This window comes from Palaemon carinicauda, chromosome 13 (assembly GCF_036898095.1).
Source record: "Palaemon carinicauda isolate YSFRI2023 chromosome 13, ASM3689809v2, whole genome shotgun sequence".
NCBI classification, from domain to species: domain Eukaryota; kingdom Metazoa; phylum Arthropoda; class Malacostraca; order Decapoda; family Palaemonidae; genus Palaemon; species Palaemon carinicauda.
In genome coordinates this window covers 32,316,936-32,340,978 of record NC_090737.1, presented here as the reverse complement: position 1 = coordinate 32,340,978, position 24,043 = coordinate 32,316,936, and the positions used below count along the sequence as shown (strand labels likewise).

General features: G+C 38.2%; 1 protein-coding gene and 2 long non-coding RNA genes across 3 annotated transcripts in view; 1 reads left to right on the top strand and 2 right to left on the bottom strand.

Annotated features, from left to right (window-relative positions):
• The window catches only part of LOC137651925 (uncharacterized), a 37,852-nt gene extending 24,940 nt beyond the window's left edge, over positions 1 to 12,912 (top strand). Inside the window, exons 2-6 of the long non-coding RNA XR_011046135.1 lie at positions 7,019 to 7,129; positions 8,247 to 8,326; positions 8,538 to 8,743; positions 11,819 to 11,988; positions 12,895 to 12,912. This is a non-coding gene — a long non-coding RNA (uncharacterized lncRNA). The remainder of the gene's footprint in view (positions 1 to 7,018; positions 7,130 to 8,246; positions 8,327 to 8,537; positions 8,744 to 11,818; positions 11,989 to 12,894) is intronic.
• A 93-nt stretch (positions 12,913 to 13,005) lies between these two features.
• LOC137651926 (uncharacterized) overlaps positions 13,006 to 24,043 on the bottom strand; it is a 12,815-nt gene continuing 1,777 nt past the window's right edge. Inside the window, exon 2 of the long non-coding RNA XR_011046136.1 lies at positions 13,006 to 13,418. This is a non-coding gene — a long non-coding RNA (uncharacterized lncRNA). The remainder of the gene's footprint in view (positions 13,419 to 24,043) is intronic.
• Positions 20,425 to 22,483, bottom strand: LOC137652262 (uncharacterized). The gene is made up of 2 exons (XM_068385529.1): positions 22,354 to 22,483; positions 20,425 to 22,180 (listed from the first exon to the last, which is right to left on the bottom strand). Exons 1-2 carry the CDS (start codon positions 22,396 to 22,398, stop codon positions 20,528 to 20,530), a joined length of 1,698 nt encoding a protein of 565 aa, XP_068241630.1. The 5' UTR covers positions 22,399 to 22,483; the 3' UTR covers positions 20,425 to 20,527.

Here is a 24,043-nt window from a genome sequence, read left to right as displayed (position 1 = left end):
CGTAAGACACTAGTGAAGGTTTAGTGTGTTTGGTTAAACACTTGTGAAGGTTAACTGTGTGTGGTTAAACACTTGTGAAGGTTTAGTGTGTTTGGTTAAACACTTGTGAAGGTTTAGTGTGTTTGGTTAACCACTTGTGAAGGTTTAGTGTGTTTGGTTAAACACTTGTGAAGGTTTAGTGTCTTTGGTTAGACACTTGAGAAGGTTTAATGTCTTTAGTGACACTAATGAAGGTTTAGTGTCTTTGGTTAGACACTTGTGAAGGTTTAGCGTATTTGGTTAGACACTTGTGAAGGTTTAGCGTCTTTGGTTAGACACTAGTGAAGGTTTAGTGTCTTTGGTTAGACACTTATGAAGGTTTAGTCTTTGGTTAGACACTTATGAAGGTTTAGCGTCTTTGGTTAGACACTTGTGAAGGTTTAGCGTCTTGGTTAGACACTTGTGAAGGTTTAGTGTCTCTGGTTAGACACTAGTGAAGGTTTAGTGTCTTTGGTTACACACTAGTGCCGGTTTAGTGTGTTTGGTTACACACTTGTGAAGGTTTAGTGTGTTTGGTTACACACTTGTGAAGTTTTAGTTTTTGGTTACACACTTGTGAAGGTCTAGTGTGTGTGGTTAAACACTAGTGAAGGTTTAGTGTCTTTGGTTAAACACTAGTGAAGGTTTAGTGTCCTTAGTTAGACACTTGTGAAGGTTTAATGTCTTTGGTTAGACACTTGTGAAGGTTTAGTGTCTTTGGTTAGACATTTGAAAGGTTAGCGTCTTTGTTTAGACACTAGTGAAGGTTTAGTGTCTCTGGTTAAACTTGTAAGGTTTAGTGACTTTGGTTACACACTTGGGAAGGTTAGTGTCTTTGGTTACACACTAGTGAAGGTTGAGTATCTTTGGTTACACACTTGTGAAGGTTGAGTATCTTTGGTTACACACTTGTGAAGGTTGAGTATCTTTGGTTACACACTTGTGAAGGTTGAGTATCTTTGGTTACACACTTGTGAAGGTTTGAGTATCTTTGGTTACACACTTGTGAAGGTTGAGTATCTTTGGTTACACACTTGTGAAGGTTGAGTATATTTGGTTACACACTTGTGAAGGTTTAGTGTCTTTGGTTACACACTTGTGAAGTTTAGTGTCTTTGGTTACACACTTGTGAAGGTTTAGTTTGTTTGGTTACAAACTTGTGAAGGTTTAGTGTATTTGGTTACACACTTGTGAAGGTTTAGTGTGTTTGGTTACACACTTGTGAAGGTTTAGTGTGTTTGGTTACACACTGTGAAGGTTTAGTGTGTTTGGTTACACACTTGTGAAGGTTTAGTGTGTTTGGTTACACACTTGTGATGGTTTATTGTCTCTAGTTACAGACTCGTGATGGTTTAGTGTCTATGGCTAGACACTTGTGAATGTTTAGCATCTTTGGTTAGACACTTGTGAATGTTAAGCATCTTTGGTTAGACACTTGTTAAGGTTTAGCATCTTTGGTTAGACACTTGTGAAGGTTTAGCGTTTTTGGTTAGACACTTGTGAAGGTTTAGTTTGTTAGACACTAGTGAAGTTTAGTGTCTTTGGTTAGACACTTGTGAAGGTTTAGTGTCTTTGGTTAGACACTTGTGAAGGTTTAGTGTCTTTGGTTAGACACTAGTGAATGTTTAGTGTCTTTGGTTAGACACTAGTGAAGGTTTCGTGTCTTTGGTTAGACACTAGTGAAGGTTTCGTGTCTTTGGTTAGACACTAGTGAAGGTTTAGTGTCTTTGGTTACACACTAGTGTAGGTTTCGTGTCTTTGGTTAGACACTAGTGTAGGTTTAGTGTCTTTGGTTAGACACTAGTGTAGGTTTAGTGTCTTTGGTTAGACACTAGTGAAGGTTTAGTGTCTTTGGTTAGGCACTAGTGAAGGTTTCGTGTCTTTGGTTAGGCACTAGTGAAGGTTTTGTGTCTTTGGTTAGACTCTAGTGAAGGTTTCGTGTCTTTGGTTAGGCACTAGTGAAGGTTTCGTGTCTTTGGTTAGGCACTAGTGAAGGTTTAGTGTCTTTGGTTAGACACTAGTGAAGGTTTCGTGTCTTTGGTTAGACACTAGTGAAGGTTTCGTGTCTTTGGTTAGACTCTAGTGAAGGTTTTGCGTCTTTGGTTAGGCACTAGTGAAGGTTTAGTGTCTTTGGTTAGACACTAGTGAAGGTTTCGTGTCTTTGGTTAGACACTAGTGAAGGTTTCGTGTCTTTGGTTAGACACTAGTGAAGGTTTCGTGTCTTTGGTTAGACACTAGTGAAGGTTTCGTGTCTTTGGTTAGGCACTAGTGAAGGTTTCGTGTCTTTGGTCAGACACTAGTGAAGGTTTAGTGTCTTTGGTTAGGCACTAGTGAAGGTTTAGTGTCTTTTTTTAGGCACTAGTGAAGGTTTAGTCTTTGGTTAGGCACTACTGAAGGTTTAGTCTTTGGTTAGGCACTAGTGAAGGTTTAGTGTCTTTGGTTACACACTAGTGAAGGTTTAGTGTCTTTGGTTACACACTAGTGAAGGTTTAGTGTTTGGTTACACTAGTGAAGGTTTAGTGTCTTTGGTTAAACACTTGTGAAGGTTTAGTGTCTTTGGTTAAACTCTTGCGAAGGTTTATTGTCTTTGGTTAGACACTAGTGAAGGTTTAGTGTGTCTGGTTAGACACTAGCGAAGGTTTACTGTCTTTGGTTAGACACTAGTGAAGGTTTACTGTCTTTGGTTAGACCCTAGTGAAGGTTTAGTGTCTTTGGTTAGACACTAGTGAAGGTTTAGTGTGTCTGGTAAGACACTAGTGAAGGTTTAGTGTGTCTGGTAAGACACTAGTGAAGGTTTAGTGTGTCTGGGAAGACACTTGTGAAGGTTTAGTGTCTTTGGTAAGACACTAGTGAAGGTTTAGTGTCTTTGGTAAGACACTAGTGAAGGTTTAGTGTCGTTGGTAAGACACTAGTGAAGGTTTAGTGTCTTTGGTTAGACACTAGTGAAGGTTTAGTGTCTTTGGTTAGACACTAGTGAAGGTTTACTGTCTTTGGTTAGACACTAGTGAAGGTTTACTGTCTTTGGTTAGACACTAGTGAAGGTTTAGTGTCTTTGGTTAGACACTAGTGAAGGTTTAGTTTGTCTGGTAAGACACTAGTGAAGGTTTAGTGTGTCTGGGAAGACACTAGTGAAGGTTTAGTGTCTTTGGTAAGACACTAGTGAAGGTTTAGTGTGTCTGGTTAGACACTAGTGAAGGTTTAGTGTCTTTGGTTAGACACTAGTGAAGGTTTAGTGTCTTTGGTTAGACACTAGTGAAGGTTTAGTGTCTTTGGTTAGACACTAGTGAAGGTTTAGTGTCTTTGGTTAGACACTAGTGAAGGTTTAGTGCCTTTTGTTAGACACTAGTGAAGGTTTAGTGTCTTTGGTAAGACAATAGTGAAGGTTTAGTGTTTAGTTACACTAATGAAGGTTTAGTGCGTTTGGTTAAACACTTGTGAAAGTTTAGTGTCTTTAGTAAGACACTAGTGAAGGTTTAGTGTTTAGTTACACTAGTAGTGAAGGTTTAGTCTTTGGTTAAACACTTGTGAAGGTTTAGTGTCTTTCGTAAGACACTAGTGAAGGTTTAGTGTGTTTGGTTAAACACTTGTGAAGGTTTAGTGTGTTTGGTTAAACACTTGTGAAGGTTTAGTGTCTTTGGTTAGACACTTGAGAAGGTTTAATGTCTTTAGTGACACTAATGAAGGTTTTAGTGTCTTTGGTTAGACACTTGTGAAGGTTTAGCGTATTTGGTTAGACACTTGTGAAGGTTTAGCGTATTTGGTTAGACACTTGTGAAGGTGTAGCGTCTTTGGTTAGACACTAGTGAAGGTTTAGCGTCTTTGGTTAGACACTAGTGAAGGTTTAGCATCTTTCTTTACACTTGTGAAGGTTTAGCGTCTTTGGTTAGACACTTGTGAAGGTTTAGCGTCTTTGGTTAGACACTTGTGAAGGTTTAGCGTCTTTGGTTAGACACTTGTGAAGGTTTAGCGTCTTTGGTTAGACACTAGTGAAGGTTTAGTGTCTTTGGTTAGACACTAGTGAAGGTTTAGTGACTTTGGTTACACACTAGTGCCGGTTTAGTGTTTGGTTACACACTAGTGCCGGTTTAGTGTTTGGTTACACACTAGTGCCGGTTTAGTGTTTGGTTACACACTAGTGCCGGTTTAGTGTTTGGTTACACACTAGTGCCGGTTTAGTGTGTTTGGTTACACACTTGTGAAGGTTTAGTGTGTTTGGTTACACACTTGTGAAGTTTTAGTGTTTGGTTACACACTTTTGAAGGTTTAGTGTGTTTGGTTAAACACTAGTGAAGGTTTAGTGTCTTTGGTTAAACACTAGTGAAGGTTTAGTGTCCTTAGTTAGACACTTGTGAAGGTTTAATGTCTTTGGTTAGACACTTGTGAAGGTTTAGTGTCTTTGGTTAGACATTTGAAAGGTTTAGCGTCTTTGTTTAGACACTAGTGAAGGTTTAGTGTCTCTGGTTAAACTTGTAATGGTTTAGTGACTTTGGTTACACACTTGCGAAGGGTTAGTGTCTTTGGTTTCACACTAGTGAAGGTTGAGTATCTTTGGTTACACACTTGTGAAGGTTGAGTATCTTTGGTTACACACTTGTGAAGGTTTAGTATCTTTGGTTACACACTTGTGAAGGTTTAGTATCTTTGGTTACACACTTGTGAAGGTTTAGTGTCTTTGGTTACACACTTGTGAAGGTTTAGTGTCTTTGGTTACACACTTGTGAAGGTTTAGTGTGTTTGATTACACACTTGTGAAGGTTTAGTGTGTTTGATTACACACTTGTGAAGGTTTAGTGTGTTTGGTTACACACTTGTGAAGGTTTAGTGTGTTTGGTTACACACTTGTGAAGGTTTAGTGTGTTTGGTTACACACTTGTGAAGGTTTAGTGTGTTTGGTTAAACACTTGTGAAGGTTTAAAGACTTTGGTTACATACTTGTTAAAGTTTAGTGACTTTGTTTACACTTAATTAAAATATATTTACAATGTAGATTTTGTTAGCACTCTTAGTACTTTTGCGTGGTTAAATTTGAACTCTTAGTTTTCCTGCATTTTTATATGTTTAGAGATACGTATTTTTTTTTAATATATGATAGTTTAATTGCTAGCGAAAATGAAATTCGCTATAAGAAATGGACGAGTGCTGCTAGTTTGTTTTTCTTTGTTTAATGGGGACTGGAGCATAACGTATGTAACGGTTGATTTAAATATGAAGTATGTTATTCGGTGTGACAGAAGGCATGTTTTGAAAAACAAGTGAAATAAGGTGTAGTTTTTACGTATCCATTTTAAGGGAACTTGGTTTGAGAAGTCTCATTTAGATATAGAATTTAATTTGTTACTTGTAGATAAACATATTGGAGGTACATTTAGTTATAGATTTGTTGAAAATTAATTAAGTATTTTCCACAACTATAAATATTGGTGCTCATTCATTCATGAGGTTATTGTCCATTAGGTTTTGAGTCGGAAAGGTGAAGCTCAACTTTACCCTCCAACCTAAGTACATAAAGGTTTAGGCTCTATTTAATATGGCTATGTAAGGGAGGGATAGCAGAGGGGCGAACTAGGCTACAAGGTTAGATTAGGTTAGGTGGTTTTAGGTTAGCTTGTGGCCATGTTTATTGCAAATTCCCCATGTTTACTTGTTTTACTTGTTTTGGGTTTAAATCCAACCCTCCACTGAAGTCGAATGAACTACTACTAGGGCGGGTCCATATCAATCATCTAACGAAACATTTTCATTATAACTTGTACAATAATTTAACTGTAGCATCTTCCAAATCATATGATCTTGTGAAAAGTAATGTCTTTAGTTTCTTCTTAAATTCAATTGCTCCCTTTAGGTCCTTCATTTCAGTTGGCAGTTTATTATAATGTCTAGACGCCCAGTAGCTAAAAGCCCTTTCTCCAAATTTACTATTTGTTCTTGGTTCAGATAGCCTATGTTTGTCACTCATGTGTTTTATGTTAATATTTGCTTCTAGTTGTAATTTGTTCAGGCATTCTTTTAAATATTTTGGTTCATTTTGGTTCAGTATCTTAAACGTTAGTAAGAGTAGCTTGTATTCAATTCTCGCTTTTACCGGTAGCCAGTGCAATTTAATTAGTGCACGGGTAACTCTTTCCCTATTGTGTAGTCCTTTTATTAATCTAGCGGCTCTGTTTTGTACTCTCTGAATTTTCTTCAGCTGATAATTTGGTAAGCCATAGAACAGTGAGTTGCAGTAATCAATTCTTGAAAATATGTGGTGATTAATGAGTATGGCAATAGATTTTTCATCTAAGTATTTACTAATAAATGCCATGTTCCTAATATGATAGTTACAATTTCTTACCATATTATTTATATGTTCATTCATTGTCAGTCTATCATCCATGTTACTCCAAGATTTCTGACAGATTTCTTTAGGTCAATGATCGATTGACCTATTTCAATTCTTAGGAAGCATTCGATTCTTTTTGTATCTTTTTCATTTCCAAAAATAATACATTCACTTTTATCTTCATTTAGCTTGAACTTTTTTGTTAACATCCAAGCCTTAATGTCATTCATTATTTCATGCATCTTTTTTTTAGCTTCATCAACGGATTCTATTGGGAAATAGAATTGTGTATCATCAGCGTATATTTTAAACTTAACTCTGTGAGTTTCAAGTATGTTAAAACGGTTTCTTTAATTTATTCCCACCCAAAAACCCCGGTTTCCCACTGGGGTCCCCCAATTTTGGAAAGGTTAACAAATCAGGTAAAATTACTGTTCCTTCTCAAGAAAAAAAAATCCAGCTTTAGATAGAGCACTAATTAATTCATCAGAAAAAAAAATATGATCTATTGTTAGTGGCTGAGCCATTGTATAGAATTACCATTACTTTAAAAAGCATTTCTTGGTAAACATGATCAGGATTAGCATGTTCTCGCTGGTAATGAATTTCTTCAAATGAAGTCTTAGGGTGACAATTTTTTTTGCATATTTGTAGACTGTAATGAATTTTCTTTTGCAGATTTATCGTGTTTATCGTGACTGAAGTGTTGAAGCTTGAACGATGAACTCGATGCCTACGTACTAGAGAAATTTTAAAAAGTATTTTATTCGGCTGAAGTGGAATAAATTGGTAAGAACATTTACTTGGAAATTGACTTAAATTAAAAAACTATAAGGATAGTAGGTGGATTAAACTTAATTTGACCTTTATTTAGCTTCGTAGCTATCATACAAATAAAATTTTGGAATGGAAAAGTCCGTTAAAATTAAACTTTAAAACAGGAAAATTAAAATTTTCGTTTAAATTACCAAATAGAATTTGGACAGATTTAAAAAGTGGGAGACGTCATTCATGGTGAAAAATTTTTCCCAAATGATAAAATTTTTAAATTACTTGACCGTAACTTTCATATCAGAGGTGGTACAGTATGAGGGAAATCCATTACGTTGGTGACGGAAGCCTAATCAATTAATATTAATCATACAATAGCTAACTGGCTTAAATAAAAAGAAATTTTAGAGACTTAGTCTTTTATATTTCAACATAAGGAAATTGTATAAGACTTGGAAAGGCTTTTATATTTCTACATAGTTTGGCGTTAGTTACGTGTGTAATTCCAGGTCTAAGTTTTGAAGGGCAGATATTTGGTGATGAATGCATACACACCTACGATCTATGATTAAATTGTCTACTATAGAAAAGACAAATATTCAAATTTAAGGTAGGACAGCAGCAAGAAGTGAATTGATGAAACATTTACTATCTGACGTGTTGATATAATATACAGTAGTACAATTTTATTTTTTTCTTTTTTTGTCAATCGACTGGTATATTGGGTAGGGATACTTCAAATGGTGAAAGGGTTTGTGCATTGCCATTTTCAGCAAAGCTGTAATAGTCAGGACTACCCATACTAGCTTGGTTTGCTGTGAGCAATCAGACAGAAGTCCCCTACTACCGTCAATCCGCACTGGCCAGCGTGGTGGTGAAAACTGGCTAAACCCCAGACATGAGTAGGGACATGTTTGAGCCATTTTTTTTTTCTGCAGTGGACTAGAAAAGGCTGCATTTGTTGTTGTTGTATATCATAGATTTTATTGGTTACTTTAGTATTTTAAATTCTTAATTTGTCGCTCAAGGAAATATATGTTAATGTGCGTAACTTGTAAGATTGTTAATGTGTATAACTTGTAAGATTGTGAGTGTTTATAACTTGTAAGATTTTATATATAGAACTTTTTTTCAGATTGTTCAGTTTCATGCAAAAGTGTTGAATCTACGGTTTTCCAATGGTTAGAAGAACAATTAAAATACCTATTTCGAAAGGTAAGAGAGAGGAATGAGAATTTTTTTAAAAATCCATAACCTTTGATTTTTCACAAAGTTTGATATGATCCGAAGTGAAATATAATCAGAATATTGGTGTTTTAATAGTTTAACATATAGCTTAATTCTTTCAACTCAACAGACCTACTACCTGGAAAAGATAGGACATGTCGAAAGATTGAATGTTCATATGCTTTGCTTTTTTTTCCAGGTGTATTTGAAACTGGTGTATGAAATTTAAAAAGAAAGGAATTACAGGCAGGATGGATCCTAAAACGCCAACAGTAAAGCAACAGAGTTAGAGATGAATCAAGAGCAGAATGAGTATGAAAAAGATAGAAAATGCTACCAAAAAATTTAAATTTCATTAATAAACTATTGTAGCAGGAATAATCTTTCTTCACATAAGTAGTTAATGTAAGTGTTTAATATTAGATTATTCTGAATAGTTTTTTCTTATTATTATTATTATTATTATTATTATTATTATTATTACTATCCAAGCTATAACCCTAGTTGGAAAAGCAAGATGCTATAAGCCCAGGGGCTCCAACAGGGAAAAATAGCCCAGTGAGGAAAGGAAATAAGTAAATAAATAAATGAAGAGAACAAATTAACAATAAATCATTCTAAAATAAGAAACAACGTCAAAACAGACATGTCATATAATAAACTATCAACAACATCAAAAACAAATATGTCATAAATAAACTATAAACTATAAAAAGACTATGTCCGCCTGGTCAACAAAAAAGCATTTGCTCCAACTTTGAACTTTTGAAGTTCTACTGATTCAACCACCCGATTAGGAAGATCATTCCACAACTTGGTCACAGCTGGAATAAAACTTCTAGAGTACTGCGTAGTATTGAGCCTCGTGATGGAGAAGGCCTGGCTATTAGAATTAACTGTCTGCCTAGTATTACGAACAGGATAGAATTGTCCAGGGAGATCTGAATGTAAAGGATGGTCAGAGTTGTGAAAAATTTTATGCAACATGCATAATGAACTAATTGAACGACGGTGCCAGAGATTAATATCTAGATCAGGAATAAGAAATTTAATAGACCGCAAGTTTCTGTCCAACAAATTAAGATGAGAATCAGCAGCTGAAGACCAGACAGGAGAACAATACTCAAAACAAGGTAGAATGAAAGAATTAAAACACTTCTTCAGAATAGATTGATCACCGAAAATCTTGAAAGACTTTCTCAATAAGCCTATTTTTTGTGAAATTGAAGAAGACACAGACCTTATATGTTTCTCAAAAGTAAATTTACTGTCGAGAATCACACCTAAAATTTTGAAAGAGTCATACATATTTAAAGAAACATTATCAATACTGAGATCCGGATGTTGAGGAACCACCGTCCTTGACCTACTTACAATCATACTTTGAGTTTTGTGAGGATTCAACTTCATACCCCATAATTTGCACCATGCACTAATTCTAGCTAAATCTCTATTAAGGGATTCACCAACCCTAGATCTACATTCAGGGGATGGAATTGATGCAAAGAGAGTAGCATCATCTGCATATGCAACAAGCTTGTTTTCTAGGCCAAACCACATGTCATGTGTATATAGTATGAAAAGTAATGGGCCAAGAACACTACCCTGTGGAACACCGGATATCACATTCCTATAATCACTATGGTGCCCATCAACAACAACTCTTTGAGATCTATTACTTAAAAAAATCAATAATAATGCTAAGAAACGACCCACCCACTCCCAACTGTTTCAGTTTGAAAACAAGGGCCTCATGATTAACACGGTCAAAGGCAGCACTAAAATCAAGGCCAATCATATGAACTTCCCGACCACAATCAAGGGATTTCTGTACAGCATTGGAGATTGTAAGAAGGGCATCACATGCTCCAAGGCCTTTACGAAAACCAAATTGCAAACTAGGGAGTAGATGATTACCTTCAGCAAACCTATTAAGACGTTTTGCCAGAAGACGTTCAAAAACTTTAGATAATATGGGAGTTATGGAAATTGGGCGGTAATCAGTGGGACTTGAGCTACCACAAACACATTTACATAGAGGAGTAACATTTCCAATTCTCCAACTAGTGCTAAAAGCTCCTCTTCTTGCTAACTTGCGCAAAATAACAGATAACTTTGGAGCTAAGAAATCTGCTGTCTTTATATTTGGTTGGTTTTTTAGTGAGTTTTCCAATATTTTATTTTTCAGTGGTTTTTTTTATTTTAGCATTGAGTTTTCTCATTTTTTTGGAAGGACTTTTCTTCAAGCAATGAGCTTAATTCTAGTCTCTTACTACTGTACTTAACATTTCTTCCTATTGCGTTGTCGTCTTGACTTTTTATCTTCATCATCCTCATACGGCATTTTCCTCTGCAGTTTTCTTTTGCGTTCTAAGTTTACTGGCCGTCTCTCTCTTCTTCGCATACTATTGGTTGCTTGATGTTATGGTTCGCTATTGGGAATATTGGATTGTTTTTTCTTCTCCGATACGAGCGATGTGTTCCAGCAGTTTTGGTGACATTTTCGTAACTGAATTTCTAGAGAATTTTTTAGAATAAAGTTTTCCTTTCTACACATGGTTTCCAGAGATTCGTATGGATTTTTTCGTTTACACTTCTTATGGCAGGTTTCATCTGGATGTACTACGTCAATTTAGATGGTTTTTCGCAATCATATAGTTTACAGTATTTCCAGTATATTAAATTTTTCTACAATTATTTTGTCTTAAGTAGTCTTGGTTATCAAATTTTCTTCAGGCAAAATCTAACATTTGGATATCACGAAATATATCTTGGTTATAAATCATTTCAGTATTATTTTACATCATCATCATAGTTCTATAATTTGAGATGTTAGATATGATATACCTGTAATTTCCAGGCAATTTGATATATCATTAGGCATGGAAAATTAATCTTTAATCTATATTAAATATTTCTACAAGAGGCATTGTTGGATTTTGTAGTTTTTTTTTCTAAATTTGTTGATCTCTACACGAATCAAGTTTGAATTAACAGCGATTTTGGGAGATTCTTTTTGAAATTTTATTTTTCGTGCTTCTGAAGTGTTTAAGGTATTAGATTTCTATTTCTAAAATTGTTCTTTATATTATATATATTGAGCCGTCAGGATTGATTTTGGTCATGAGTTTACTTACTTTTTGTCAAGACCTTTCATTTTATCTTTCATCACGGAGCTAAATATCAATGTACTATATTTTTTATTTTTTTTTTTTATAGAACTAGAAAATCCTTTTCAATCTGCCTCATTGTTTTCTATGGTGATGAAAATTTGCTTCATAATTAATTGGTGTTTATTAGTACTTTAGTAATGGTTATCGGTGTGGAAGTTGAATAGAAAGGTACTTACAGTTGGTGAAAGCAATTTACCAATTTATTGGTGTAAAATACCTATATAAACAACTTGGCATATATGAAAATTAATGATGTAAATTAGATTTTGCTTAATATTTGCACACTAATTTTATATTACTTTGCCAGGTTTTAAGGCATCCTTGATAACAAAATCTTATACGAAAACTACAAGCTGGGCGTTTTATACCAGAAAAATGGTTGATACTTCAAAGAAAGTATTATTCAGATGTAGAATGACGTTGATTATGAAGTATTTTACTGCCACTTCACTGTGCTACTGAGAAGCATCGATATTGGTAAGAGATTAATCCTGTACTAGTTATCAGTTAGCTGCTTAAGCAATTTGCAAATAAGAAATATTAAAGTTTTCGAAGTTTATTCTTCAATACAAAATTTGAAATTTAAAATTTTAGAAGTTGATTCTTCAATACAAAATTTGAAATTTTAGAAGTTTATTCTTCAATGCCAAATTTGAAATTAAATATGGTTCATGTTTCAAGTCGTGTGTGTAGACCAATTATTTTTTAATGTTTCATTTCCGTAACTTTTATGTTAAAGGCTACGCAATGATTACGAGCCTTGCAATTGGAAAATGATTGTAGAAAATCTTTATGCGAGTAGTTACCAATATGTATACCAGACTTGAGGTAAATAACTTGAACCAGACTTGAGGTAAATAACTTGAAGATAATGGTAGATTTAGGTTATGGGGAACGAGTGGAAAGTCTTTTGTTGGTGAAATGGTTACTCTAAGCAAAAGGGCTTAAAGTGTTGGTGAAATGGTTACTCTAAGCAAAAGGTGACCCCTTTTTAAGAGTTAGCATTTTAAGAACCTTGATATAATGTTTATCTTTAAGATAACAAGGGGAGTAAAATGTTTATCTTTAAGATAACAAGGAGTAAAGTGGCTACTAGAAAATCCTAGTAAATACAGTATTATTTGCAAGGTTGCATCGTTCAAGTTACATTGCATTAAATGTGATGAAATGAATACCTTTCAGGATAACTAAAAGGTAATATAATTTATTCTTAACAGTATCAGAAATTATATTAAAAGTTAACTTTTAAGCAAAATTTGATTAGTAATTGTTAAAGAAAATTAAGAAATTATATTGATTAGCAACTAATTCAATATTCCAGACTAGCACAAATTTAATTTAGCGCCATATCTGGCAACATAAGCAATTTGCATTTCTTTTCAGGTACGGTCTAAAGTTGCATGCAAGAATACAAGCTACTTACCTACTAGTCCTGTCGCAGTGCAGATCAAGAAATATAAACTTGTAGCAATATAGATGAAATAAAACACAAAATTAATGTGCATTTTCATTATTAAAAACCAAAAGACTAATTATAGAACTGAAATTATACAGGATTTTTATAATAAATTATAACTAAATTCTTCAGTAGAAATAAACAAATGAAATTTTTTGTTTTTCTTCCTCTCTGGTTTTCGTTTCGTTTTCCTCTCCTCCCGGTACCGTTCCGTTCCGTTCTCCTCTTAATGTTCTTGAATCTGATCACTCGACATCGCCTTGTCTCCAAATTTACTTATGGGTGTGGATAAATAGCAACTTAACAAAGTTCCCATTTGTAATATGCAAGAACCAACGTTCTTTTCTGGGCTAAGTAATTAAAGAAGCTAAGAGACCTTATTGGAGAGATCAATGTCAAGGAGAGTTGCGATTATCCACACCCATAAGTAAAACTCGGCACTGCACCCAGCCTGAAAAAGAAAAAACAAACTATAGATTCTATAATTGAACCCCTGAACCTAGCTCCAATATAATGATTGCAAGCAAGGGCAAATTTTTATTTCAAAATTTACAAAAAATGATAAGTTAAAGATTAGTGGACAAAATCACTAACTGCAAAAGTTTTTTTTACATAACATCGTTTAAGAAAAAATAAATTGACAAACTGACTATCTTGGGCTGAGAAAGAAATTTACTAAAGAACACTAACCAAATGGTTCAAGCATCAACGTATAAATTATTGCACTATAGGACAAATCTCCTACATCCAGTACCTCGTTAAATGCATTGTGGTGAACATGTTTAACTTGAGATTAACTTTCAAGGCTCAACTTTGGAGAATTAATGAATCCAGGCAGATCATCACTATCTCACACAAGCTTGATTATACCGAGTGACACTGAACTCGCTAACTTGAAACCCCCCTTACTTCGGAATCCCCCTCCCCATTACTTCGGAACTCACTCCGAAAACTTCCTCCTTACGTCGATGACACCCCCCCCCCCCCCCTTACATGACACCACCCCCTTACATGACACCTTGGAATAATCCTCCTAGCTTGAGACCACGTCCATTTCTTGACACCCCCTTAGGCTAGTCCACAATTATGATATTCAGTCTATCCAAACTAACTTTAAAAGTTAAACTTTTAAACTTCATTAAAAGACTTATAGAAAATGAGAAACTTAATCTACAATGCCTACCAAATTCATGTTAAATTTCCAGAGATTTACGTGGAAAAAGTAAAAACATTAAAAACATGGAAATATTGCAGACAACAAAAGCTAGGAACTATAAAACTGACAAATGGGACCAGCCTCATGAATTACCGATCCAAACATAACAGATTAACACACCGCTCTTCTCTTACAGCACTATTGCCATCTAGGACGTTATTAGCTTTGATACCTCACCACTTAAATTACCAAGACTTACTAACTCCTTTTCATATTTAGTATAAGCGCGAAAACCACTTATCAGATTAGACCGAAAACCAAGTAGTTCTCTAATAAGGTCTCCATGCCAAAAACCTGACTTATCCTATCAAATTTATAATCAGGGTAAACTGAGTTTCAACCATATTATTACTACTTGCTTTGCTACAACCCTAGTTGGAAAAGCAGGATGCTATAAGCCCAGGGGATCCAGAGAAATTAGCCCAGTGAGGAAAGGAAACTAGGAAAAAAAATATTTTAAGAACAGTAACATTTAAATATTCGTATATAAACTATAAAAAAATTTAACAAAAAAAAAAGATAGAATATTGTGTCCGAGTGTGCCCTCAAGGAAGAGAACTAACCCAAGACAGTGGAAAACAAGGGCACTGAGGCTATGGCACTACCCAAGACTAAAGAACAACGGTTTGATTTTGCAGTGTCCATCATGAAAATGTTATTTTCATTAGTAAAATAAATTTTTGAATATACTTACCCGATAATCATGTAGCTGTCAACTCCGTTGCCCGACAGAATTCTACGGAAGGGATACGCCAGCGATCGCTATACAAGAGGGGGGTGTACTCACAAGCGCCACCTGTGGCCAGGTACTGCAGTACTTCTTGTTGACACCACCTCAATTTTTCCTCGGTCCACTGGTTCTATGGGGAGGAAGGGTGGGTCAATTAAATCATGATTATCGGGTAAGTATATTCAAAAATTTATTTTACTAATGAAAATAACATTTTTCAATATTAATCTTACCCGATAATCATGTAGCTGATTCACACCCAGGGAGGTGGGTGAAAACCAGTGTACATGTATATCAAGAAGCTAAGTATCCCGTATTTCATATTATCAGTTATTCAAAATAACAATGAAATTATAAGTACCTGGTAAGGAAGTCGACTTGAGCCATTACTCTGCCTTAAATAAGTTCGTCTTCCTTACTGAGCGCAGCGTTCCTCTTAGGAGGCTGAACAACTCTAAGGTGCTTAAGTATCAAGGGCTGCAACCCATACTAAAGGACCTCATCACAACCTTTAACCTCGGCGCTTCTCAAGAAAGAATTGACCACCCGCCAAATCAACAAGGATGTGGAAGGCTTCTTAGCCGACCGTACAACCCATAAAAAGTATTCAAGAGAAAGGTTAAAAGGTTATGGGATTATGGGAATGTAGTGGCTGAGCCCCCGCCTACTACTGCATTCGTTGCTACGAATGGTCCCAGGGTGTAGCAGTACTCGTAAAGAGACTGGACATCTTTGAGATAGAATGATGCGAACACTGACTTGCTTCTCCAATAGGTTGCATCCATAACACTCTGCAGAGAACGGTTCTGTTTGAAGGCCACTGAAGTAGCCACAGCTCCCACTTCATGTGTCCTTACCTTCAGCAAAGCAAGGTCTTCTTCCTTCAGATGAGAATGTGCTTCCCTAATCAGAAGCCTGAATAGTAAGAAACTGAGTTCTTAGACCTTGGAAAAGAAGGTTTCTTGATAGCACACCATAAGGCTTCTGATTGTCCTCGTAAAGGTTAAGACCTTTTTAGATAGTACCTAAGAGCTCTAACTGGGCAAAGTACTCTCTCCAGTTCATTCCCCACCAAGTTGGACAGGCTTGGGATCTCGAACGACTTAGGCCAAGGACGTGAAGGAAGCTCGTTTAGCAAAAACCGAGCTGCAAGGAACATGTAGCCGTTTCAGATGTGAAAACAATGATCCTGCTGAAGGCGTGGATCTCACTTACTCTTTTAGCTGTTGTCAAGCACACGAGGAAAAGAGTTTTTAATGTGAGGTCCTAAAAAGAGGCTGATTGGAGAGGTCCAAATCTTGATGACATAAGGAACCTTAGGACCACGTCTAGATTCCAGCCTGGAGTGGACAACCGACGTTCCTTTGAGGTCTCAAAAGACCTAGGGAGGTCCTGTAGATCTTTGTTGGTGGAAAGATCCAAGCCTCTGTGGCGGAAAACCGCTGCCAACATACTTCTGTAACCCTTGATCGTAGGAGCTGAAAGGAATCTTACTTTCCTTAGATGTAACAGGAAGTCAGCAATCTGGGTTACAGTGGTACTGGTTGAGGAAACTGCATTGGTCTTGTACCAGCTACGGAAGACTTCCCCTTGAGACTGATAGATTCTGAGAGTGGATGTTCTCCTTGCTCTGGCAATCGCTCTGGCTGCCTCCTTCGAAAAGCCCCTAGCTCTTGAGAGTCTTTCGAAAGTCTGAAGGCAGTCAGACGAAGAGCGTGGAGGTTTGGGTGTACCTTCTTTACGTGAGGTTGACGTAGAAGGTTCACTCCTAGAGGAAGAGTCCTGGGAATGTCGACCAGCCATTGCAGTACCTCTATGAACCTTTCTCTCGCGGGCCAGAGCGGAGCCAACCAACGTCAGCCGTGTCCCTTTGCGAGAGGAGAACTTCTGAAGTACCCTGTTGACAATCTTGAACGGCGGGAATGCATACAGGTCGAGATGGGACCAATCCAGCAGAAAAGCATCCACGTGAACTGCTGCTGGGTCTGGAATCGGAGAACAATACAACAGGAGTCTCTAGGTTATCGAGGTAGCGAACAGATCTATGGTTGGCTGACCCCACAGGGCCCAAAGTCTGCTGCAAACATTCTTGTGAAGGGTCCACTCTGTGGGGATGACCTGACCCTTCCGGCTGAGGCGATCTGCCATGACATTCATACCGCCCTGAATGAACCTCGTTACCAGCGTGAGCTTTCGATCTTTTGACCAGATGAGGAGGTCCCTTGCGATCTAGAACAACTTCCACGAAAGAGTCCCTCCCTGCTTGAAGATGTAAGCCAGGGCTGTGGTGTTGTCAGAGTCCACCTCCACCACCTTGTTAAGCTGGAGGGACTTGAAGTTTATCAAGGCCAGAACCACCGCCAACAACTCCTTGCAATTGATGTGAAGTGTCCTTTGCTCCTGATTCCATGTTCCCGAGCATTCCTGTCCGTCCAAAGTCGCACCCCAGCCCGTGTCTGATGCGTCCGAGAGGAGACGGCGGTCGGGTTTCTGAACAGCCAAAGGTAGACTTCCTTGAGAAGAAAGCTGTTCTTACACCACGCGAGAGAAGACCTCCTCTCTTCGGAAACAGGAACTGAGACCGTCTCTAGCGTCATGTCCTTTATCCAGTGAGCAGCTAGATGATACTGAAGGGGGGGGAGGTGGAGTCTCCCTAACACGATGAACAGGGCCAGCGATGAAAATGTCCCTGTTAGACTCATCCACTACCTGACTGAGCATCGGTTCCTTCTCAGCATGCTCTGGATGCATTCTAGGGCTTGGAAGATCCTTGGGGCCGACGGAAAAGCCCGAAAAGCTCGACTCTGAAGATCCATACCCAGGTAGACAATGGTCTGGGATGGGACGAGCTGGGACTCCTCAAAATTGACCAGGAGGCCCAGTTCCTTGGTCAGATCCATAGTCCATCTGAGAATCTCCAGACAGCGACGACTTGTGGGAGCTCTTAAAAGCCAGTCGTCTGACGGAGCCGGACACAAGATCATGGTACTGCTGCACAGTCTGTGAACTGTCAACCATGGGGAAGCGAGGAAGTACAGTGACAACCCGAAGCTGTCTAGACTGTCTGGGTCGTACAGACAACTCCTTATCGGGTTGCTGAGGTTGCCGCACTGCGTCACAACAAGTCACTTCTGCTGGTTGTTGAACGTCTTCCCAGTGACACACTGACTCCGTAAACAAAAAATCCTCTAACAAGGACTAAGCTTGGACTGCATGTCTTGCAACACAGCTCAAGGTCTATGGGAGCAGGTGTGGTAACAGACGGGGTTAGCGACTGAAGTGGAACCATTACCTTCCCTGGAAGCATGTTATGCTTAAATAAAAGTCCATAGGAGGCTACGCAGCTAAAGGCTCCTCTCCAAATGACAGAGTCCTCAAGGGAATATCAGAAGGAGGGAGAAAAGCACTTTCTCATCTACAGGGACCATATCCGAGAAAAGCTAAGTTCTCTCAGTGAGGGTTTCACTGGTGCAAAAGCAGCAGACTAGAAGGCAACGTTATGAAACTGCTTGACAGTCTAGTGAGTTGGCAACAACCAAAGATGTGTGACTGAGAAGCATGCGGTAAGGTATGCAGAGCATGCTGTATGCAGAGCATGCTGTAAGGTAAGCAGAGCATGTTGCATGGCGTGTAACATTTCTCAGAAATTCCATGACCAGTGCTAGATTGAGTAATATCGCATTACTGTCCATTGAAAGTGCACGTGCCGAGGGAATTGATTTAGACTGTTTTGTTGATGAATTTGATAGCCGGCATGATAATCGTAGAATTAAGCTGCACTAAATATACGTACTATAATCTACTTCACCTCAGGAAAGGGAAACTCGCCCTGTTGGCAACACTGCATTACTTCATGCATGCTTGCATGGGGTTTTAATATCAACATAATATTTACATTACATTCATAACTCATGATTCATTTTTGTTTTGAAGATATTTTTGCCATATTTTGCGATTTTGTTAAAAATATATTGCAAGGAATACATATATATTTTTTTATTTAAGTAATACGAATAACCTCCATTATCATAATGTTTGTGTAGGCATACATGTATATGATTACAAATGCAAGTTATGAAAGTAATGAGGTGTTATTATTGTCATTTGTTATTTCAAAGTTGAATGGGAAGAGGCTCAAGTTGAGGAGAAAGTGGCAGATGCATGCGTTGAGGTGGCTGACTCATAGCATGAGGTTCCTGCCTCAAGAGTTGCGCTTGCCTCAAGGGTTGAGGTGGCTGCGCAGAGAGAGGCTCTTGACTCACGAGTTGAGGTTCTTGAGGTGTGAGCTGCGAGAGTTGAGGTAGCGGCTGCGCAGAACGCAGTTCCTGTCTCACGAGTTGAGGTTCCTGAGGAGCTAGCCTCAAGAGTTGAGGCTCTCGCCTTGAGGAAAGTTGAGGTAGCAGCTGCGAGAGCTGAGGTGGCTGCCTCAAGGATGGTAGAGGTTGTCGTACCTCAAGAGGTTGTTGCCTCGAAGATGGTCTAACTGCAAGAAAATCTTGCCTCAAGGCATAAGACTCCTGCTCCCATTGTTGAGGGAGCCTTAAGGAAGGTTGAGGTTACTGCACAACGCTGGTAACTGGCAACTCCGAACGCGGTAAGGTAGCTTGAGGAACCTCAACTTCATACGCCTGGCAGACTGGACTGCGGTGAGGCGGAGCGCTCGCAGGAGGAGGTGTAACCTTCTCAGCCTGAAACTCACGCATTAAGACCGCAAGCTGCGACTGCATGGACTGCAGCAAAGTCATCTTGGGATCAACAGACGATAAGGTCTGTTGAGGCAAAGCCTTAACAGAAGATGAGGTCTGTTGAGGCATCGCCTTACCTCTCTTAGGAGGTGTGCAGTCACCTGATGACTGCGGAGAGTCAGAGCTAACCCAATGACTGCATCCGGGTTGTTGAACTCTAGAGGTCTGGACTTTACGTTTAAGAGGTCTTGAGACCTGAGTCCAGCGTTTTCTCCCCGAAATTTCTTCTGCAGACGAGCAAAATAAGGGCTCAATCGTCTGCGGGTGGGAGTGACGGTCTCTGTAAGACACGCCCGCAACCACCGAGGATACTTCTGTGCGCCGATCAAGGCCTGCCGAACCCTTTTGCCCTTCGACATTGCTTCTCCCCTGGGCTTGGGAGCTTGCAAGAGGTCCCGGACTGGGAGGACGACTGGCACGCACAGAAGTACCCTCACGCACAACACTGACACACTTTGCGCTAATCACTTATCACTTTTGATTTTCTGTTTGCACTTATTTCACTGAACTCTAAACTTTAAGTGGTTTGTACCTGAAACACGCAATTCTATCCTTCCTTAAAAGTTAGTAATTGCGAAGCTTCACCCCCAACTCGGACCATCGCCAAGTCGTACCCTTACTAACTCGGACCGTACCTCCACCAACTCGGACCATTATAACCAACTCGGACCACAATATACCACCTCGGACCACAGTAGTGAACCAACTCGGACCAGGTTGATAAGATTATAAATTAGAACAATTGGTAAAAATAAATTGAGAACAGTGAAAGTCACACATATTTATTATTAGGAGAGTTATTAAAAACATGCAAATGTAGAAGCAAAAGACAAAGTAAAATGTTCAATAAAACATATTCAAATTAATAATCATACATTCACAGCAATGAAATGGGAAACAGCTTTTAGAAGGCTTTTACCCGATCTATGACCTAGAGAAAACTCCTCCCACAGTACGACTAGTCTTCCATGTTGCTTAGCATACTTTGTCTTTTGGTGGCGCAACACTTTTCCATCATTTAAGAAATTTACATATAGTGGCACAAGCTTTGCTTCATTATACAAAAGAGATAGGAGAATGTAGAAATTAAGTTGACCTTTTCGTGATTTTCTGTTTAGTCTGTGGTGCCACCCTTCCACGTCGTTGTTTGTCCTGACACTCCTACCAAAAACACACCACGCTTTGGGTGGCCACATTTCGGAGGAAATCCAAGTATTGTGAATGTATTCTAAAAGATTTAAAAGTTGTTGTGACCCAGCTGCTTTTCTATAAAATCTTAAAAATAGTCCTTCTATGTGATCATCAGGTACGTATGGTAGAGAAAGAAGTTGTCTCACAAACTTATATGTTTTGGTGTCACTTGTGTATGCAGACTGAAGGCCAAATTCTTGGGCCTTCCTCCACACTGCTTGTCCCCAGTGAAACGCACAACCACGCATAACTACATCTGGGAACACATCTGGGATAGCCCGCCAAACACTTGCCTCAAAATCTAGAATTACTTCTTGTACTTTTAATTGTTCACCTAGGATTTCCTTAATTCTACTAAACACCTTTTTGTAATCTTTGCGTCTCTTACCTGACATTAAAACAAATACAAGAGGCATTTGTTTCACATTCCCATCATACTTCATGAATGCATGAATGCTAAAAAGTTGTGTGAAGGGTTGCCTAACAACTTTGAATGTCCCATCGACATACCACCTTTTTGCTTTAGCAAGTAACTGACACTGTCCTTCTGTTGCAAATACTAAGTGACGTCTATCCCCTACATGTATATCAAATTTAAGAAAGTTAGGTGGTATGTGTTCCTCACTAATTTCAAAACTCAAATCCACGGGTTCAGCAGGTCTGTTTGCTTGCCGCTTCCTGTTTGCTTGACGAGCGAGATTTATGGGGGCAGGTAGTGAAGCAGTAGGCATTGTTGGATCTACGTTTTCAAGGATTACTTCCTCCACGATTTCTAATGCGGGCCGAAACACATCCTCCATTGCTTTATCTTTAATTAATTTTGAAACCTTACTTGTGGTAGCAGGGCATGTTTCCGGTGGATGGGAATGTTCACTGGGCCCTCTGATAAACGAATTATTCACTTCCTTTATTATCATTCCACACTTAACATTTTTATTCCTAACTGCGCAACGCCAATGAACACCAACTGTTGTTTCTCTTTTGAATGTATATGAATAACCCTGACTGTCTACAAGTTTCTGTTTTCCTCTTTGTGATGACGCACACACTTTTTCATAAGTAATACATTCTACCAATGCTTGTGCCTGATCCTCGATTAAACATTCACCATTATTTACAGAGTCCTCGTTGATAAGATTATCCACCAACGCTTCATCAGGTGGATGGTCAGTGATACAGTCAGCAGTGTTGCCTAGTTTGGAAGAGCATGTGGCACACCTCCAATCAATTTCCACCCCCTCTCTTACTGCTTTTCTGTAATCTTCCCTGGTAACGCCCGTCCCACAAGTTCGGTGTTGCCACAAATTGCATCCGTCACACAGCAATGCCTCCTGCAACAATTTGTACTCAGATGATTTTCTAGTCGATATATCAATTTATATTTCTCCGTTCTTATAAAATGATTATCTGGTAATGGCAACTCAAAATTTACAATCGTCAATAGGATTAAGATAATTTAATTTAATAATATTTAACAATATTTAGCTAAATTCTTAAATCGCACCTGTCGAGGTCGCACTGTGTTTAGGCACAGCAAACACTTGTCCATGGTAGGTTGCGCCTTCAGCTGTGTACAGATACGGGTATGAGTGCAGAATAGCCTAAAAAAAAACGGACTAGAGAAAAGACATAAACTAGTGTAGTTTGTTTTGGCTGTTAGGCATACTGTTTATTTTGGTTAGGCATACTCTGTTTATTTTGGTTGTTACAGCTTTTGGTGGTAATTATGCAATTATCCTGTAAAACAAGCTTGAGACAAACACAGAGAGAGAGGGAGAGAGAGAGATAATGCGTTGAGAAACAAGCTCTCTCTCTCTCTCTCTCTCTCTCTCTCTCTCTCTCTCTCTCTCTCTCTCTCTCTCTCTCTCTCTCTCTCTCTCTCTCTCAAAAGTCCGTTTTAATCTTTAATTCCCCATCTTTTAAAAGAGGACAAATTCCTTTTGTTTCCATAAATTTGGTTGTTACAGCTTTTGGTGGTAATTATGCAATTATCCTGTAAACTTTAGATTGCGTGTTTGCTCGAGTTGGTTTACATGATGGTCCGACTTGGCATTTCCAAAGTTTTTGACGGTCCGAGATGGTCGAGATAATGGTCCGAGTTGGTATTTCAAAATGGTCCGAGTTGGAAATGGTCCGAGTTGACCCTACCCCATTGCGAAAACAGAATTACAATGTAACAGAAAAATCTAATGAAAGATAAATAATTCAGTGGCTGGAAAGAGACTAAACACTAGATCAAATAAACTACGTTTAAAATCTCTCACCGCATAAAGCTTGAGAACAAGAATAAAACTCTAGAAACGTTTACCTTCTTCCCCTAAAGAGACTAGGGAGAAGAGCAAAAACGATAACAACGTTACTCGCTTGAACGAAACGTTTATCCAGCTCTCTCTCCCTCCGTCTCTATCTCTCTCTCTCTCTCTCTCTCTCTCTCTCTCTTGACTTAGAACCTGAGAGAAGAGCCCAATCATATATATCGTTAAAACATATTATTGTTAAAGGAAAAAAACTGAAATATTTCCCAAATAAAAAGTTCCTTTATTAGAATTAAAACCATTAAGCTAAGAAAGAATGAACAAAACGCTAGAAACGGTTACTCTTACTGCAACGTGACACCGTGAAAATTCTCTCTCTATCGTAACGATAGAGCGCAAGTTGAACGTTCTGAACGTCAACAACTGCAGAGACAAAACAAAACGTTAGTTCAACTTTGAAAACAGTACGAGACTATCAAAGAAATTCTTTCAAAAACATTAAAATAGCATAATATGTTAACAGGTAAAACCGAAATGACGGGCTCAATGTTAATTAACTTCGTTCCAAGAAAAGACCGCCTACTATTAGGAAAGGTCGAATATAAACAAATATAAAAATTAATTTTAATAAGTTTATAATAAAAGGAAGTTAATCGAAGAGGCCTATAAAAGGCGGAGAGATATAAAATAAATCTATAACTTTTGTTAAGCAAAATTAAGAAAGAGAGTCTATACTCTCTTAGACACCAACACTTCCGTCTAAGGGAAGGGTCGGCCATTTAAAAGTGAAAGAGAGTTCATACTCTCTTCGTCACCATAATTAATCAAATTAATTCCAAAAGCTAGCTAAGCTAATGATAAAACTTCCTGAATAGCGAAAGCTAAACTCTAGAGCAAATACATCACCAAATCGTGAGCAAAAAACTCCAGAATCAACAG